General features: G+C 41.5%; 1 protein-coding gene across 11 annotated transcripts in view; it reads right to left on the reverse strand.

Annotated features, from left to right (window-relative positions):
• Positions 1–7,424: 7,424 nt before the first annotated feature.
• Positions 7,425–19,175, reverse strand: part of PECAM1 (platelet and endothelial cell adhesion molecule 1) — a 36,156-nt gene continuing 24,405 nt past the window's right edge. For 4 of the 11 annotated variants that reach the window (XM_013299203.3, XM_027786871.2, XM_013299207.3 and 1 more), the window contains 2 exons: positions 13,915–13,937; positions 7,425–8,994 (listed from right to left, as the gene is read on the reverse strand). In XM_013299203.3, the coding sequence (XP_013154657.2) occupies positions 8,965–8,994; positions 13,915–13,937 (53 nt within the window). In that variant the 3' untranslated portion in view covers positions 7,425–8,964. Of the gene's footprint in view, positions 8,995–13,914; positions 13,938–18,625; positions 18,644–19,175 lie in introns of all 11 variants that reach the window. The other 7 variants (XM_013299205.3, XM_013299202.3, XM_013299206.3 and 4 more) reach the window with 2 other exon arrangements.

A 19,175-nucleotide genomic window follows, 5' to 3' on the forward strand; every position in this document is an offset into this window, starting at 1 on the left:
GAGTCATGTCTTGTTCAGAGTATCATTAAATCTTTCAATTAAACATTGCTCAGTAATCTATCCAGCCAGAATCCCCAAGTCAAAATTTCAAGTGCAATAGATAATGTAATATATTTTTCACATAAATTCAGTGAAATATACTAAGGAATCTGAAAATATATGCACAGTCTGCTCTGGAAAAAAAAGTAAACTAAACACAGTCTTAAGCTTTTAGAGCATCAAATCCAGATTCCAGACAATATTAAAACCTTCCAGATTTGACTGAGACTCACCAGCCAGTGCTACTGCATTTAGACAGAGAATTAATCTTGATATTCAAAACCTTCCAGAACTCATGTTTTAAAAATAGCAAAATTTATTTCTTTTGAAGTATGGGCTTGTTACAGCTATTTAGGAACCTCTTACTGAACTCAGATGGATCCTGAACCTCCCCTGGGGATGGTCTAGATGTCGGTATTCATTCATTAACAGATTGGAAACTGTCCAGGACAATATTGTAACAAAACATACAATGTCCAGGCTTTCTTCCTTTCTTAAACAGGACTTTCTGTACAGTTCTTTACAAATAAACCCAAGGTTAAATATGATGAGTAGGGCAAGGAACGCAGAGAAGTTCAACCCACTATTACCAATGCATACTGCTTATTGGTCAACGGAGTGTTTCTTTCTAGTGGTAAGAGGAACATATAGTAAAAACTTCACTTGGGCAGCGAGAATCTCATCTTGCCCCAATTCCATCACATATTCCTGTTCCTCATCACTGACGGTAAGTGTGCAAAGGTCTTACTCTTCATCAGCACAAAGACACATGCTGAGCATCTAACCCTACTGCCATCCAGACACAGGGTTCAGGCAAAAGCTTATGACCCCAGCAGGTTTAATGTTGCCTTTCATTGGATATTCTTTTGTATAAAAAACAAATAAGCTCTCGTACAGAAGCAGGCAGCTGAAACAGGAACAGTCGCCCTAAGAAACGAGGCAAAAGGGCAAACCTGGATAAGTTAATGCATTCAAGGCTTCTCCCAACTGAAAACTGTTGGGCTTTGAAGACGCAGGGAGAGCGGCCATGCTTGGAGCTACCATGTGCTCCAACGGCCTGACAGGAGCAGCCTTCTCTCAAAACCAGGCAGAACCGGATAAACTCTGCAAGAATGACCTTGAAAAAAAAAGCTGGTCGAGTGTTTCTGGATAAAGTGCTGTCTGAAGGGACTGAAACTGCATGCAGAGAAAGTGCCTCCTATTGTCTGATTCCTCCTCTGTTCAAGGAAACAGAATTTTGTATTTGTACTTTCTTTGCACATAAAAGGGCTGCATCAAAGTACCTGGGTGATCAATTTTGCCTGCTATTAGAAACAATCCGCTGGGCCTAAAACCATCTAAGTGCTTTGGTCAAAGACAGGGAATAAAAGCTCCATTCATTTCCTCATGAAAAGGCAACAACTTCATCCCTTTGACTGCAACTGCACAGAGCTTGAAAAGTCAAGGATGCAAAGTGTGATTGCTATGACTTATGAAGTGCAGAACAGGGGACATGTGCTGCAGATGTGATGGCTGCTGACACTCCTTTGCCCTCGAACTTGTCTTTCACTGACATAAGTACAACATAGGTGTAAAGCAGCTACCAAGTCAAACTAGTGATTTTGCGCTGTTGGGAATGACTCCAGAAGACAGAGCAATTAGGAGAATCAGTTGGTGTGAGCACACAGCCCTATCCACATTTGTATGCAATGAAGAAAACACAGATGTGACCTTTGTCAGCCAGTCAGTGCACTAATTAGTGTCAGAGATAATAACCCTTTAACATGAAAATCTGACCTATATATGCTACAGAAGACGAAAAGGCAGCAATTTACTTAAGTCTCTATTACACTGTTAATGATTATAAGCTGAAAAACTAGACCATAATGCAGGAAACTTGTAATTTAAAAGCATCAATTATCATTTTCTCCTTGCAGGGGACATTAGTCAGGTCCGCTTTCCACAGTCCCATGCAGTATACAGATAGACCTGTAGGACTGTGTGATTCATCCCGGAACAGTCAGAAAGAAATCAAGTCAGTGGGAAGAGATCAGCTTCCAAAAAAAAAAAAAAACCCACCAAAAAACAAAAACAGCGAGAAAAAGAAAGGAAAAGGAAATAAAGATAGTTAAAGAAAACCCTTTCAGCATTTCTTGTTTGACAAAGCACAGGTGTATGTCAGGGTTGTTTTCCAGCAGGGCAGCCTTGCCTCCCCCCAGCAATGACTAAACTGGATTTAAGCAGCGTACACAATGTTCTGAGGTTTCAGGGCTGAGCCAGCTAATACTTTCAGTCATGCTGAACATACCATCCTTCTGTAGAGATCAACTAGTCCCCAAGGTCCCTAGGAGCAACATGAATTTCTCTTCATAAGCCTGCGTATTTCCCCTCTCTGCTCCCTTAAGGTCTTTGACTTCCAGCCAGGGAGGACAGATTGTCTAGAGGCTGCTGCAGGCTCGGCACCCGCAGGTGGAACCAGTTTTTCAAGAGTGCCAACGCATGCTCTAAGTACGTTTGGATTTGTTCTTCCAGCCTTGAGGAATACCCTGAGTCAGGGCTGAGCTCTGTTCACCAAATTTGCCTGGAAGTTGCAGCTAGGGAGGTAGTCCACTCCAGTACTCTTTGCCTATATGCAGGCATTTCCAGGAACGCTGGGCAGCACAAAATGCTGGATTCTTATCTGGATGCCACGGCTCAAGTACCCGTGGCCACACGTGGTGACAGTTATGGGAGTGTTGCACAGCCGGTCCAACTTGCTTGTGAGAAGTAACAGCCAACGTAACTGAAGCGATACAGGCCATCTAGTCCTGATCGCCTGGCTGGGTGGTATGGGCACAATCAGCGGCTAAAAAATTGTATCTGTCATTTTGCGTGCAAGGTCTGCATTTAGACACACTTGGCTTTACCTGATTTCAGCTCTTCTGTGGGTCACACTGCAGAATCACAGCTCATCTCCAGCCACCTCTAGAGCTTTTACTTGGTAACAGCTCTTGCCATTCCTAAGCAGCAATGTTTTGCTCTTTAAAGGTCCTGTACCTTTAATGATCTTGAAGTTGAAACAAAAATATAAAACCCAACTCAAACAGCAATAAAATCAAAACTAGGTTTTGCATTATGGAGACTGCAAGATTTTCATTACTACCATGCTTTAAATAACTTAAAATTATTCAAAAGCAATCTATATTTCCTTATTGACAATCTCATGTTAATTTAATAACCTGGGTGGCTGTAATTTTAATTAATTGACTTACACTCTGACTGCATCTTAATAGACTTGACAATTTTTTCTTCCATTAGACTCACAGCCTACTATCAAGCAGGGATGCCAAGCTCACCCCTTCCAATAACATCATGACTCAGCCCACTTAAGACAAAGCCCTCACCTTTGTCCCACTGATGTCAACCTCTCTGTCCCCTCAACTCCCTGTGGACAGACAAGCAGCTCTCATTTTCACTGCCTTGGAAGCACTTACCCCCAAACAGAGCAGAGAGGTCCTTAAGGAAGAGCTGGGGCTGAAAAGTGGTGATTGCACTTGGGAGAGGACACACTTCCACAACTTAGTGCTGGTTGGAGCCTGAACCATCCCAGAAGGTCCCACTAGGGAACAGCCTGGGTGGGCAGCGGGAGCCGCAGGGGAGCGCAGGCATTTGGCACGGATTAGTTCCATGAAGACAGCAGTCAGGTCAGGGCCGGCAGCTCTGAACAAGCTGAAGTTCACCTGCGAGACTTTTCTGCCCTTGTAGCACTGCCTCAATTGATTTGCAAAGTGAAACTGAGTCAGTGGAGACTTGGCTCTGCATGTACTTAAAAAATGAATAAACAAAAAGCCAGTGCCGAGGATTTAAAGCCAAGCTCTCCCTACGCAAATGGTGATAAGTGCTTTGTGAAAACAGGCTATTTCAGCAGTCACAGTTCCTCTGCAGGCACTGAACAGGGCTTGGATTATGCCAGCTAAATAACAGTGTAATATGACGACTTCTTTTGAAGACACATGTTCCCAGTGTCAATATCACAGTCTGTCAACTGTATAGCACAGGCTCCTCAGTGCCTACGTGTCCGCGTACAGGACTAACGCACAGACCACAGCAGTTGAAATGAATCTCTTGTCTTCTTGGATCAATGGTGCTGTTACCTGCAAAGTGCTTTTTATTAACGTGTATATATCTTCTACTTCTCCTAGCAGTCACAGGACTACTATAAACCCATGAATCTTTGGGACAAGCCACCTCTACAGCACTGGTTCTGCTGCAGCACATTCCCCAGAGCATCGCCAACACCCTGAAGTGTGGAGCCATTAAGGTGACTGGACTAACGGGTCGCTTCTTCCCAAACCTTCCGCAGTCTGGGGGAGTTCTCTCCCCCAGCCCTGCTCACTCCCCTCTGTCTTTCCTACCATCTTTTCACTTTCTTTCATCACTGTAATAGCTTTCATTCCAAGATCGCCTTTTATCTCCTGAGTTAAACGTTAAACCAAAAAGACAACTTCAGAAAAATCAGGGCAGTAATCAGAGGACAGTGAACTGTCACACTGGTCACTTCTGATTTTTGTTCAGTGAAAAAGTTGTCACATTTTCATTGCCCAAAAGGAGGCCCTTCTCATCTGAGTACTGATTTCATCTAGTACTCTTTTGCATTCAAGATTATACAGAAATACACTACAAATCTATTTATTTCAGAGCCAGATTCTATCTTTACGGTAAATAATAGTTTATTTGTGGAATTACTCCTCAGCCAATACCTTTTGGATCTGAATTCCTCTTAACCTTGGGAATGCCAAGATACCGTGCAAGGCCCATTTCTAACAGTCACCATTACAGCTTCACACACAGTTCAAGGCTACTGCAGATCCAGGTTGACTGGGGCATATTCCCAGTGCCTTTGCAGTGGCTGCCTAGACCTACACTGAGTTGCACTAAATCTTTCATTTCAGCTTCATGCTGTTATTCTGTTTGTCATCAGACTTTGCAGGTGACTCTCTCCCCAAGGAAACTGTGATTTCTTTTGCTATTAAATTTAAAATTTAACTACAGTGATTATTTCCTGCAATGGTGAGAATTTTTTCAGCCTTCCCACCCAGCATGCCTGTGGCTGGTGAGAAAAATTACATGCATAAATATAAGTGCTCACATTTAATTGAAGCTTCCCATGCAAGCCACATTCTCAGGATTGCTAGACTCTGAGCTTTTTTTAATGGGAGGACCTGCAATTTAGAATGGAGCATTTCAAAGCATGAAGACAATAAGCCCCGTTCTTTGTCTTTAGACACGACAACTTGCTTATTACCTCCCAAATAACAGTAAAAATGTTTATTCTGCTTTCACCAGTCTATTCAGAAAGACCTCGAAATTCTGAAAAACAAAATGTGCCAGCATTTTAGATCTGTACTGATACTCTGTTACACCATTTGATTTCTAGCTTAATTGGTGGCTTGTGTTTATCATTTGATACCTCCGTTTTTCTCCAACTTTCTTTTCCTCACAACAGAAGGGCTGCAGCCAGTCTGACAGCATTACTTCCCTTGCCCCTGAAAGCAGAGGGCTTATGATGCAAAACAGCTTAGCGATGAATTACAACATTAAGAACTCCAACTGAACCAAGCTCAAAGAAGCAGCTAGAACAAGCATGTAACACCTGAGAGAAGTAAATAAACTTTGAGGTTTATTCACCCATGGATGAACAGGATATTTACTCTGCACAGAAGTAGCGCCCCAGCATTTGCGAACAATTCACTAACCTATGCGAAAGAGAAAGAAGTCACTGCCGGTAGGTTTGCACTGTTTTGAAACCTGTTCTGTGAGAGTGGCAGAGGTCCAGATGAAGAGGTCATACCACGACAGGAGTAAAAGTCACAATGCTCCGTTTACTCTGTGCATGTAGAGGCAAAAAAAGTCAGAACCGGGGCCGGGCCTGCCGCCCTCCCCGCACACCAGCCCCTGCTCGCTCCGCCTGAGCCCCTTCCAGCCCGGGCCAGGCAGGGGCCACCCCGGCGGCAGGAGGGACCCGTGGCCACCCCGTGGCCACCCCCGTGGCCCTGCAGGTCGCTTGCCACCAGGGGGCAGCACCGGATCAGCGCCGGCAGCTGCCGGGTGCTGTGGGCGGCACAACACGGGGCAGGGGGGAGGGGGCTTCAGCCCGGCGCCGGGCAGGGTCCCCTCGCCCTGGGCGCAGGTGACACCAAAGGAGGCACAGCCAGCCGCACTCCGCGGCCCTGACAGGTGGTTTCGCGCACGAACCAGACAGCACACCATCGCCGCTTTTCCCACAAAAGGGAAATACACTTACGTTAGACAAGAAAATAAGCAGCTGCTGGTTTGCTGGAAATGAAAAAAAATTAGCAGTGGCAAGGAAGATGAGTCTGTTGATTTAAAGCACTTCTGTATCTCAGCCCTAAAGCCTCTGCTCTGCAGTCGTAACAATATGATAAAGTTAGCCAAGCAGGCAGTGGGGTGAAAGCCTCTTCCCCACCGTGCTTAGGGCAAGCGGGGTGCGGCGCTGCCCGTGGGACTGCCCAGGCAAGGATGCCACAAAGGGCCTCAGCATGCTCCGTCCCCTTCGTCTTCTCAGAAATATTTAGCAACACACCTCAATTTATATTTGCTGAGCTCAACTTGGCGGCAATATAGAAATCTGAATTTTTTTCAGTAACATTGTTCGAGCTCTAATCTGAGCTTTAATCTGTTTCAGTAACAGATTCAAGGCATATTTCCAGAATGTTTCCAATGGGACAATGAGTCTTGTTTGGCGTCCAGAAGACATGCTCGTAACAGGACATTTGGACTCCTTGTATAGCTGTTTACTTCATGGGCCCGTTTACCTTGCCTTCACTGGAGAGGTCTGCTGATCTAATGTTCTGTATTTTAAAATATTTTTGGTATATCTGTAAGACAAAACAGAAGTGCTCAAAGCAGTGCACAGCACTCTAAGAGGTGGACAGTTCAGACACATTTCAGTAGGACAAACAACTTCTATTACAGACTAAATCCAAAATAGTTTAGGATTATTCCGGACAAGAGACAAGCTGAAACAGATCAATTAATTGTCCCACTGCAGCTCCATCGTGCCCAGATGACATTCTGAAACTTCCCAGAAACCAGTGCTTTCCTGAGCTGTGCCAAGGGCTGTGGAAAGGTTTGTGGAGGAACTTTTACCTTTGTAATTTAGCAAGAGACTTACATGAACGCAAGCGCTCCCACGCTTAATTCTTAAACCAATTTAGTGCATTTACCTGCTGCTAAACTTGTTCGTGACACCAGACCCAAGTGCCTGGAATCACTTGTTGCAGAGATGACATCTTCCATATGTAGATTTACACAATGTATCTATATGGTTCAGCACTAATAAAAAATGTCACAGGCATTCATTTGCAAGTGATCACTAATATGAACATGCAAGATACAGTGCAAAGTTCAATTCAGAGTTTTCTTTATTAAAACACTTTTTCACATTCCTTATACTAACGCATTTGTATGGACACTCATGGGATGCTAGAAAGAACATCTGACAACAGAACAATGCTATGAAGTCGGTCATTTGTAAAAGGCTTATGATACAAACAACATTCGCATAGGGAACAATAAATTAGAGATATTAGCCAATAACTGGAGCTTGCAAATTTAAACATTTGGAAAGAGAATATAAAACCCTTTTGTATTTCTTGCTGGTTTTGCACCTTTGATGCAGTGCTTTAAAGCAGTAACTATATATGTATATACAAATCCACATCCTCTCTTTAACTGTTTTCTAATTAAAACAGGAACCTTCTTACCTGTGGCCCAGATCTTGTAGTAATTTAATCTGCAGCAAGAAAAGGTGAGCAATTGCAGTGTCAAAGACCAGCTGATTAAGGGGCTGGGGACAAGTACAGTACTTTTTCTGGTTTGTTTTGTGTTCTTTTTTTAAACTTGTGCAACTGAGATAAACATGGGCTGCAAAGATTAGATCCAGGTCCAAACTGGATCCATGTTAGTGGTTTATCATACTATAGAGAAAAAGGATAGGCATGAGGTTCCATAGTGGACAAACTGGACACAAGTGTGACTTCACGTCTCTCCTAAAATCAGTGGAATAAGGATTATACATAACAGGATTTTCAGGTACAAACTCACTGACCTGGGTGTAGTATATCCACCCACTGAAGACCTGTATTTTGCATCATCCAAAATAACTGTGATGGGCAAGCATTCCTTGAAGAACCGTCACATGAAACTAACCAACAAGCATCAGAACCTTTAAAGGGGAAAAGCAATTCAGCAAAGAATCAAGAACATTTGTGCCTCTACTGATAGAAGCACTTGGTAAAATACTGCATCTCTGAACAGTTATTCAAGTTTTTAGAGAGCCCAGAGCTCACTCTTCTGGCATGCCCTCATTGCAGTGTAGCATCCAAGTGAGCTATAAATTAGCTGGCTCCAAGACTGGTAGCAGTCCAGCTGCTGCAGCACAGGGAGTTCAGCGCAGGCTGCAAGATCATGTCAAAGTACATACACGGTTGGCCAAGCTGTGCTGAGCTCTGTTCTGCCACAGTACAGTCTTACTGATAACCAAGTCAGCTGGTTTCAAGCAAGCTTAGAAATTTGTACATCCTACTGGCATCACAGTAGTTACTGCACTGTAGAAACGTACTTCCTCAGCTGTAGCTTCCCCTTTCATTTCCTCAGAGCGTGATGCATTGAAGGCTAGAAAGGCAAAATTGCATTAGCAGAAGAAATTAAAAATGAGAACCTAGGTCACTGGTTTCTAGAGCCACTTTCCTATGAGAATTTTTATTTGTAATTTTTTCCATTAAATGCTTTAGGAACATCTCCATTGTTCCCCGTAAGGACATAAACTTTGAAAAGAAGAGCCTGGCAAACTCATAAATAAGTGCTGCAGAGCTTTTGAAACATTTGCAACATCTTCCATCTTGGCTTGTTTTCTTCTCCCAGCTGATCTTTGAGACGACTGTTCTAAGTAGCATCAGGATGCCCTTGTAGTCTCTGTTAGAAACCAAACCACCAAAAAAAAAAAAAAAAAGCTATGAGTATAAATGTCCTCCTGCCCTCTCCTGTCCTTTTTGATCGATACAAAACTTCAAATATAGTAACATATTCCTCAGAGCACTGTACAATGAACTAATAAATACTCGCAAGTTCCCTGGGGAGATACTAATATTATCTTCATCAGATAAAAAAGGAAATAAGACAGTGGGAGATTTAGGTTAACAGTTCCAGGCTAGACTGCAATACTGTTAATCACCAACATCTGAAACTGGATGCTTACTGATAAAAGTTGGACTCTTAAAGGAACTGCTTAAAGGAACTCAACAAATCTGAAAGTCAGATCATTTATTTACTAGTAGATGCTCTGCTGCCATAATCAGGCCCCCATCTTCAGTCCCACAAGAGTGAAAACCTTTTCCCAAGAAGCATTTGGGTATCTCAACAGCGAGCAATGCAGCGTTCAACTTTTAGACACCGTGTTTCTACAAAAGTCTGTTCCTTTGAGTAGGTTATCGTCAGTACACAGCAGGGACATAGCAACCTGGGACTGAGAATCACAAAAGGCAGCGTGCAGATGGAGTCCTCTATGCTAGCCAATGGGACAGGGCAAAGAAAGATCCCAAATTTCATTGCCTTTATACTGTAAGACAGAAATAATTCAGTTCCACTGAGGATTTACAACTGTCAAGTCTTTCCTGGCATCAGTTGCCAAAGCAAGTCTTCCAACAAATATCTGCTAAGAGTACATGGTGGCCTCTAACCTAATAGTTTAGTCTGTCAGCACCAAGGCGCCTAATTCCTTTTGTGGACTTACCCCCAAAGGATTTGCCCCATGAGTCAGAGGCAGGAATTCCTGGTTTATAATTCAGTGTTTATTTCAGAGTATCACCTTGTTTTTCATATCCTGACTGCCTGAAATCTCCCCACAATTTTAAATGGACACATCCTTCATCTTCGTTTCCTTTCTGAAACTATTGTGCCATGTTACTATGCATAGTTAAACACATGCCAGGTCCCACTTTGGAGCTGTCTATGTTGTGCTGGCAATGTGAAACAATCCCTTTACCACTGAGAATTTACAAAATACTTTTGGGCTCACTTGAGTCAGAAGAGAAAGTAGCTGAAAAAAACCCAGAAATTTCTCCAAATACATTGACATTGTACAGGTTTCTGTCTCAGAGGGCACATTCTGAGGCTGAACAAATAGGCAGCTAAAAGTACGCTATGTTCTGACGGAGGTTGCCAGTCCTCGTCTACCCCTAGGACAGAATCAAACAAACAAACAAACACACATCTAAGAGGTAATAGGAGAAGAGGAGATATGAAGTCAGAATGTACTGCTGAGGTAAATTTGACACAATACCAATTAGTATTTGGCGAAGTGGCTATCTCATTGTTAAGATATTTCCTTCAATATGTTTTCAGAAACTGGGACCATTAAATAACTTAGAAAGATTGCCAGCTCTGATTTCAGGAAGGAAACCTCCTCCCAGTTCCTCTCTAAGTAATTCATTTCTTTTGCAAATACTTCCTATGGATAGCATTTAAGATACAAAATTTCTGAAACAGAGGAGAAAGAGGGAAGGAACTCCTGACACAAAACACTAGAAATGACCTAAAAGTCCAAGGCATTCAAGTTCAAGGTACTCCGGACTGCAAATCAATCAGAACCTGTATTGCAACTGGGCCTTTACACAATTAAAAGAATTCGAACTTTAACTTACTGTTTTTCTAACATACCGCCTTTCTTGACACAACACAAACACTTTCAACACCCCTGTGTAACACAACACTTACTGTCAGTACACAGTGTTTACTAAAGCCCTGAGCTCAATCTTTTAATGATCCCTCAGTGAAGATGAAGCAAATTTTCTAAACTTCCATGCTGGATTATTTATTCTGACAGAAACTATGTAGGGGCAAATGCAGACGAGCAGGGCTAGCATTCATTAATGTGATGTCTTTCATCTTTCTTTTCCACAATGCGGTACTTGTTTTGCCTGTGACTTCTGGAAGACAATGCAGAACTGAGTTATCGGAGTTTACCTGAGGAATGGAACCTGCACTGCCATTTGAATTCAGACAGTGAAAAGGACAACAGGATCTGATGTAGAGTCTCCATGATCATTACTGAAACAAAAAGGCTGCGCGGCCTCCTGTCTCTGAAAACACAGCTCTTGGCAAATCACTCCTCTCTCTGCTGTGGTGCCCTTTATCCCACACTTCTGGAATACCTATTACTTCCTAAACAGAGTCAACTTCTACAAGCTTTTTGACAGGTCACCACAGCTAAGTAATCCATCTGGTATTTCATGTGATTATGATGCCAGCTGACCAGCCTAGCTCCTGAAGGCCTCCTTTCACTCACAGATTAAGGGAGTAGTAGATCAAAAGCAACTTCACCTCTGAGCCAAATACTTCATTCAGCTATATAGAAGCAGAACAGCTGGGGAGGAAGTTTAAGCCACTTGATCACTTTAGAAGGAGCATTTTCCTTTCCATGAGTAGGTTCAACAACTCCTCATTTGGACCAAAACTCTGAGGTGCATCACAGTTAAGCACTGTGTAAAAATGAGCTACAGAAAAAAACAGTTGCAAGACAATAATGACAGAAAACATCTTAGTAGCTCCCTGCCTCTTCTGTACTCATCTATGTTGCCTGAAAAGTGCTGAGAGACAAGTAGGGAGGATGGAAAAATCTATAAAGAAATTTATCTGTCCAGTCCAACTTTAGGTCACTTATCTAGAGAGTTCAAAAGAGGGATGGAACTGCTTTTTGTCACAGGTTTTATGGGAATAGAAGTGGGAATTCAAGAAGCAGAGGGTAAGGATCTGGTTTTTTGCTATGTCCTTTAGAGCACTAACAATTAAAAAAAAATAGTCACTATTTGAAGTATATGAACAGCATCTAAGGAGGGGACAATGTCACAGATGGGAACTGAGTAAGGCTACTTGTAACAAACTCAAGGAAGACGTGCAGGTGTTATGAAGCTGACTTTTCTTTGGGGTGTTTCTGAAAATGGGATTAGTTTTAAAGAATAACTAGTTTTATTACTCTCCTACTGTTCATAGGAGTTTGCATAGACAACATGAAGAAAACACTGCCCTCAGCTGACACTTTCCTCCCTTGTATCTAACATTACTTCATAAAGCTTGCTAAAGCAGACAATCTAATAGCCCAATTAATTATGATGAAAGCGATTTACATGGGGTAGTCAGTGTATTTTCACTGAAGCAGCCTCATTATACTTCCATGGAGAGATTTTTTTGCTCACTTTTGGCCTCAGGAAAACAAAAAAAACCTTCATAAAACTTTGGTCTTTCATCTAATGTCCATTATAAATTATATAGGGTGAAGGAAAAAGAAAAAGACAAAACCTCCTCCCTAAGCTTACACGAGACATCTATCACAGCCGCTCTTGCCCATTTTTCCTTTTGTGTTGGAGAGGGATAAACTTTCTTCTGCATGATTCTCTAAGGAATGCCAGGTATAACCCAGAAGAGGTTTCAGCTTAATTTATTTTTAGAGATTTGAGAGCAAAGAATAAAAACAAACCTTTAAACTAAGAGAGACAATGATACGATAAATGCTACTGGCCTGTTAATATATGTCTGTTTATTGTAACACAGCCTGTGACCTTCAGCATACTGCCAGTGTCTCTAAATAATACAATGGGCTGCTTTTTTATCCCATGGGGATGCGAGTGCTGATGGAGCCTTTCAAAACTCAAATAGATGCCATAAACTGACATAGACTGTGCTATTGTGATTCTTATTTATAAGTCTCTCCCTCTTTCTTTTTAAGTACAAGTTCCAAAGTCACAAAGTGGATGGCAGAAAAAAACACCGGGTCTGCAGTGTTTGAGGTTGGATTAGATAGCTTTACCTAACTTTCATAAAAGTACACCTGAAATGTAAGTTCCCTGCCTCTTAGATCTCTTGAGAGAGCAACAGCTCATTCGAGACACTTATTCTTTTTTAAAAAAATCTGTATGTTTTCACTGGCTTCTTAGCCCTATAAAGCTGTTCACTACCTACAGAACCTTCACAAAACTCCTGTTTAGCTGAAATCCTCCATATGCGGATGGTACTATTCTCACCACTTGGTTAGAGCAGCATAACTGTGACACAGCTACGTATTCTGACACAAAAAATTGCTCGCTTCTAAAATTTCTCACAAATTCTCAGTTTTCACCACTAGCCCTTAGAGTCATCCCACTTGCTGTATCAGTGGATGAAAATGAGCCCAGAAGGGAACAGTCACAGACAGTGCATAGAAGGGACTTCTGCAAGTTCAGGTGCTCGGCTTAGTTTAACTCTCCATTTCACATCTTAGGAAGGACCTCACTCCTCTGGATATTCCAGTCACAGAAGATATGCCTGTGCACTTGAGCAGCCACACCCTGAGGAGATTCACTGGCACTGAACGGGTTTTACAGATGGGACTGGAACAACAGCTCTGCCCACAGTGAGCAATTTGTTTACTAGCTTAGCAGGTTTTCATATGCAACTCTTGAGTGCCTCAGGTTCATCAGAAACCTGAGTCAAGCAGCAGCCATCCCCAACCTTGTGCCATCCTGTCAGCATAAATATTTGTGGCACATATCCAAAGCTGTGCAGGTGTTCAACACAAATTCTTAGAAGATCATTTATTTGTCATTTACCTCCTGTACCAGCACTACCAAACATGAGTCAGTTCCATGGAGGTTTAAAGCTGACCCTTCTATAAACATAGTACTGAAAACCTGATTAGTAAGATTATATATGAAGGGATTGCCCAGTGGCTGTCCAGTAAAAGTCCTGAACAACAAACAAACAATTAAAACGTAGCAACACTTCAACACTATCTCACTAGATATACAATAATCTTAATGCAATTTCCCTCCATTTAACTGCTGGAATAAAATGTATACTTACAGAATGCCTGTTTTCCACAGAATCTGCAAAATAAAATGCAATGTATAAATTATGAATTGGCACATTGCAAAGCCGATCGGTTCTACCTTCCAGCAAATAGACTTTTATGTTTAATCTAACTGTTTCTGTTCACCTTGCAATGATGTAAAATTGCCACCTACAATTAACATTCAAGCTCTGGTCTGAAGAAGTATTCAAGCACAAGGGTGGGGCCAGGCATTTCAAAGACCACGCTGAACAGTGCGTGTTTGACAGCCTTCCTGATTGATTATGGTTTAGAGCAGAAGTCTCTACTAAGAGCACAAGCTGTTACTGGACAAAAAGTCTTCCTTCTAGAGGCAAGTTCTCATGAGCATTATACTTCCTCTTCTAATTCCTTGTCAGGAAAATAACATACTGCAGAAATCCGGTATAGGATACAATTTTCAGAGCCAAGTAAGATCCTGCAAAGACACCTGAAATTTTATTAATAAAAAGATGCCTGTTCCAAATGAAAACCTCAGAGCCAGCGGGCTTCTTCTGTTTAGGATCAGTGAACTTTAAGATTAGGCTTATTTTAAAAAAAGTGGGTTTAGCTACTCAGAAGTTTCACAGAATATCTTCAAATACTAAACCATAAATATTTATTTGCCCTCTGAAAGTAAGGCAATCTAGATACATAAGGGAAGTAACTCTGCTTTCAGAAGAGGACTTTAAGTCTTGTTAAAAGCGCTCTTTTGTATGGTCTGTTAAGATATTTCACACATGACTAAAGAAAGTGCTGAATCTTGAAGGGCATTTTCTTGGGAAGTACATCAAATTCAGTGGAGAGAGGTCATGTCAAGGAAATTCATCTAATGCTTAAAACAGAGGGTTTGGACTAGGACTCTGGGTTAACCTTGCCAGCATTTCTTCTATAAATGTGGAATAGTTTCTGAATCTATGTTTTTCTTAAGTATATATATTTTTAAACTGCAAATAATAACATCAGTTCTCCCATAGGCAGAACACTTACGCTAAATGTTGAAAGGTTCTCTGACATCGTTACATGAAGGATATTATGAAAGGTACTACTGCCATAAATAGAACTTTAATTCAAGATCTTTTAGTAACTCCCTTGCAAGCCAGCAGAAGTAATGAGGAAACTGAACACAGGTGAATCTAACTTGGCAGATAATGCTCGTCTCTTTTTCTCTCTTCTTTACAGTTACATCCATGTATCTCTCTAGTGCAGTTAAGCTCGTGCAGTTAAGCTCATACAGTTTCTACCATCCACATTTACATGAGGATTGTGATTCTGCCTCACTGAAAGCAGCATCATGAACACAGTATACAATCAGGCTGCAATTCCTGAAACACAGAGAGACTACATGAATGTCGCTGGCACTGTACTCTACAAGTTTTCTCCCAGACAGTTCTACCCAGAACTTTTAGCCTGGGAAAAGGATTAAAAACTGAGGTGACTATAGCACTTTATTCCAGTACATAAAGTTTCTTTCAGTATAAAATGGATCTTAATGTTTGGGGCAAGTTTGATCCCTATATGTTTAACCAGTTTGATAAGAAACAAAATAGTAAGTTACGTGGGAAACACGTAAAAGCTTTTTGTGTCCTGAAAGCTGACAGAAGTGAACAAAAACACTGCTGACCCAGTGCTACATCAAAGCTTGACTTTAAATGGACAAAACTATATGTTAGGTTTATGAAGTGAAGTATTAACGAGCTCTAGTTTAGTCCTCTGTCACCATGTATTGTGCTTACAGGAAGGAGGAAATGAGAAATTTTGTATAAATTCCAAACTTCAAACAATGGGATGTTTGCCATCCCAAAGCTACTAGGTCACTATCACAGATAGCCCGCCTCCTTGTTATCTGTCACCCATACTCAAAATAGTGTGGTTTTCTAGCTAAGTACCATATCTCTTAAAGCACGCAGATTATTACATTCTCCTGGTAAAGTGCTGCTGGAAGGCTACATGATTTTTAAAAGGTACCAATCGGGTAAACAAGCATAGCCTCTAACAAAAGCACAATGACACAGTGCTTTTGCCAATTCTTTGCTACATTAATCTTTTCACAACCTTTTTTATTTCATTCCTATTAAAAATATGAGGTGTTTTTTACTTGAAACACACTGATTTTACAGTGATGAAAGAGAACAGAGAGATTTTTCAAATGACACCTGGCTTTCCCGTACTAATAAAACCAGGGAAATGAGAGATGCTAGATTCTAGTCATATACAGCAAAACTGGTCAAGCTTCCATAGCAGGGCAAACAAGAAACTGCATGTTTTGTGAAAGGAATCAGAGCTGAAGGTCTGGGGCTGGTGATTTCTAAAAGATTCCTAGAGTCTAATGAAGGCAGGTGTTTTTTATAGATTTCTGATGGATTTAAACCCTTGCTACTGCTTTTAGTTGATGGGATTTAAAATTCAAAGAACACATTTTTACGAAGAAATATATTAATGGCAGGAATTTAAGACACTGTCATCCCCATCTGCTCTGCCCTTTCTTGTTACTAGAGGTTAAGGAGAAGACATGCCTGAACAATTGCAGTTCATAATCTATTTCAAACCCATCTCCAACACTGGTGAAAGCTAAGATGCTAGATTATCATCTGAAGATGCTGAACTGCAGGCACATACTACATTCTGCCAAGCCTTATATTGGAGCAGTAGCTTCTAAAAGGGAATCCTGGCAGGCAGCTTGGGAATAGATCTTACACAGGGGCATGCATGCAATTCAGTTTTGCATTTTAGGTTCAAGCAAGGTCAGAAGCTCCCTGCATATTTGTGTCTTACTGAAACCATCTGGCTCTGCAGAATTTTTGGCTGAAGCTATTATAAGCATTTGGCTCTGAAATCAATGTCTCACAGATCCAGGCTTTGGTCTAGAATATGTCTTGAAATCTAAAGGTCCAAAGGGTTTTTATTTTGGAGAAGGGACAGGTTATTTGCATGATTTCAGACTGCATGCAAGTAGCATGTGCTCATAAGGCCTGAGTTTTGAATAGCAAAACGAATCCCCAGATCCTGTAAGTTTTCTCCATCCACATTTACATAAGGATGTAATGTGGAATGTAGTGTAATGCTGGAAGAGGCATTCAGAGGGAAATTCTGGCTAAGTACTGAGGTGTTAAGCCTAAGGCTAAGTAGCAGGAAAGTATTTGAGCAGATTTCCTGATTGCTAGAACTGATTTCCAATAGTTTGTTCCAAACTACTGAATGCAATGGGGACTTCTCATGCCTCTTTCCACTGGGATATATTTATTTTTCCATAGTACATTGTTGGTTGCAATAGGATTCTTCGAATTTCCTGTCTCGCCACTGCAGTTGCTTCCAAGTGAGCAATTCAGTTTTCCAGGCTTGGCAGCATAAAGGCTAGCTCTGCATTTTGTTCACTAGATTTCAATTTTCTAACAAGAAATTAGGACTAGTTATCTTGCAACAAAACACTATGAGGTTCAATTTAGCGCACATCAAGATCAGCGTAAAGCCTGTCACTGCCTTTTGTGAGCTGATACACAGCAAGCAAAGGCAGAATTCGCTGAAGGAGCAAGAACATACTAATACATTGTCTTCCATGGGAAGTGCCTGAAAAAATGAAAGGAAATCTGCCAGCTGGAGTTGGCTCTAGTCTTCTCAGCAACGTGAGCAGAACTATGCTACCCCAAGAACTGGGATCAATGTTGAGGAAAGGGGTAGAGCTGAGATAAAGAAGCAGTATGGAGAATGCTTAGACTTCCTGCCCCTACTGCCTCTTGGGAAGATGAAAGGTGTGATGGAAGTACATCGTGCATCTAAAAGAGCCTCCACCTACCCAGCTGAACTTAGTATCTGACACATGCTGACCCCTCCCTCAGGAAGCACACCGGCTGCCAGCCTAGCCTGCTGGGAGTCCAGCACAGGCAAAGTAGGCAGCAGGACCACAGCCATTTTATCATTCTTGGCAGTCTTGGCAGTTGACATAGACAATTGCCTGTTTTGCTTAAGTTTGGAATTGTCTCAGTTCTTTCTGAACAAAAAGCTACAGCTCTGGCACGGGGCTGGATATTCCCGACTCCCAATATACTTTGGCCTTTCCACAGAGCAACCAGAAAAAGTAGTATTTTAAGGAAATCGGTTCATCCTGATAGGTGTGAAGGACTTTTAGACTAACGTGTTATTGACCTGACTGATACTAATTGTGACAATTCCCCAAATTGCCATTTGGATGTAAGGTTTGACTTAAAATACCTAAAGCTTCAAGTCCCAGCTTTATGTGAAATACTAAAGTAACAGCCTATTGCTCTAGAAAAAATTTTACATCAATACCTGGGTGAACTTCCTGAACACTAAATCTCTGAATTAAACTAACCTTTCAGTAATAACGCAAGGACAACTTAATGTCTTTCAGCTGCTTCCTGAAACAATGCTAGTGATCAGCATCCTCCTGAAACCTCTCATTATATCAGAGGAAATCCAGCATCCAACTAAAAGAGACTGAGATTCTTTATCTATGGTACTTATATTTGACTTTCAATCAAAATACACCTGACTAGACCTGGATTTTGCAAATGATCTGCTTTTTGTATTGTTAAAAGGTTGACTGTAGTTAACCACATGCAGGTCTTCTGGGATTTGAAATGTGCATTTTGACAGTTTGTTTCCACCTATCTTTAATGTAGCTTCTCTTCAGGCCTGGCACTCAGAATGTCAGGAAAGCAGCACAGCAGATGGGATGGGAAGTCTTACCATAGTATGATGGAGACACTGAAATGATAGTAACAGGAGATAACATAGCCAATACAGGAAAATAAAAAGAAAAGGAATAACAGCAGATGCCCAGCACACTGCCAAAGGCCTGGGGCTTGGGAAAGGTCAGAGCATTATCTGCACTATGGATTCACATTTTGGGATAAGGACAAGCAATAGCTGTAAAACTCAAAATACAAGAGAAGCTGGTTACTGACATGGGATCTGCCTTACTGGGGACAGCAGTGAGAGCCATCAGAAAAAATGAAGTGGAAAAATACTTTAGCTCAGTCACGAAGACTTGTATAAAACATAACAACTAGTGACAGCTCTTCAGCTTCCTCTCCAGTGGACACAATTTCTGGAATGCACAGACAACTCCTTGAAAAGCCAAAATTGCTTATGAAGCACTCAATTCTAATTAAACAAACCCAAATCACAATAGTTACCTACAAACACATAATAATAAAATGTTACATTGGTCTTAAGTGTTAAGTCTGTCGAACTGCATAGCTGACAGCAATTCCCAAATTCATGTAATTTCCCCAGA

The sequence above is a fragment of the Falco peregrinus genome, chromosome 2 (assembly GCF_023634155.1).
Source record: "Falco peregrinus isolate bFalPer1 chromosome 2, bFalPer1.pri, whole genome shotgun sequence".
Taxonomy (NCBI): Eukaryota; Metazoa; Chordata; class Aves; order Falconiformes; family Falconidae; genus Falco; species Falco peregrinus.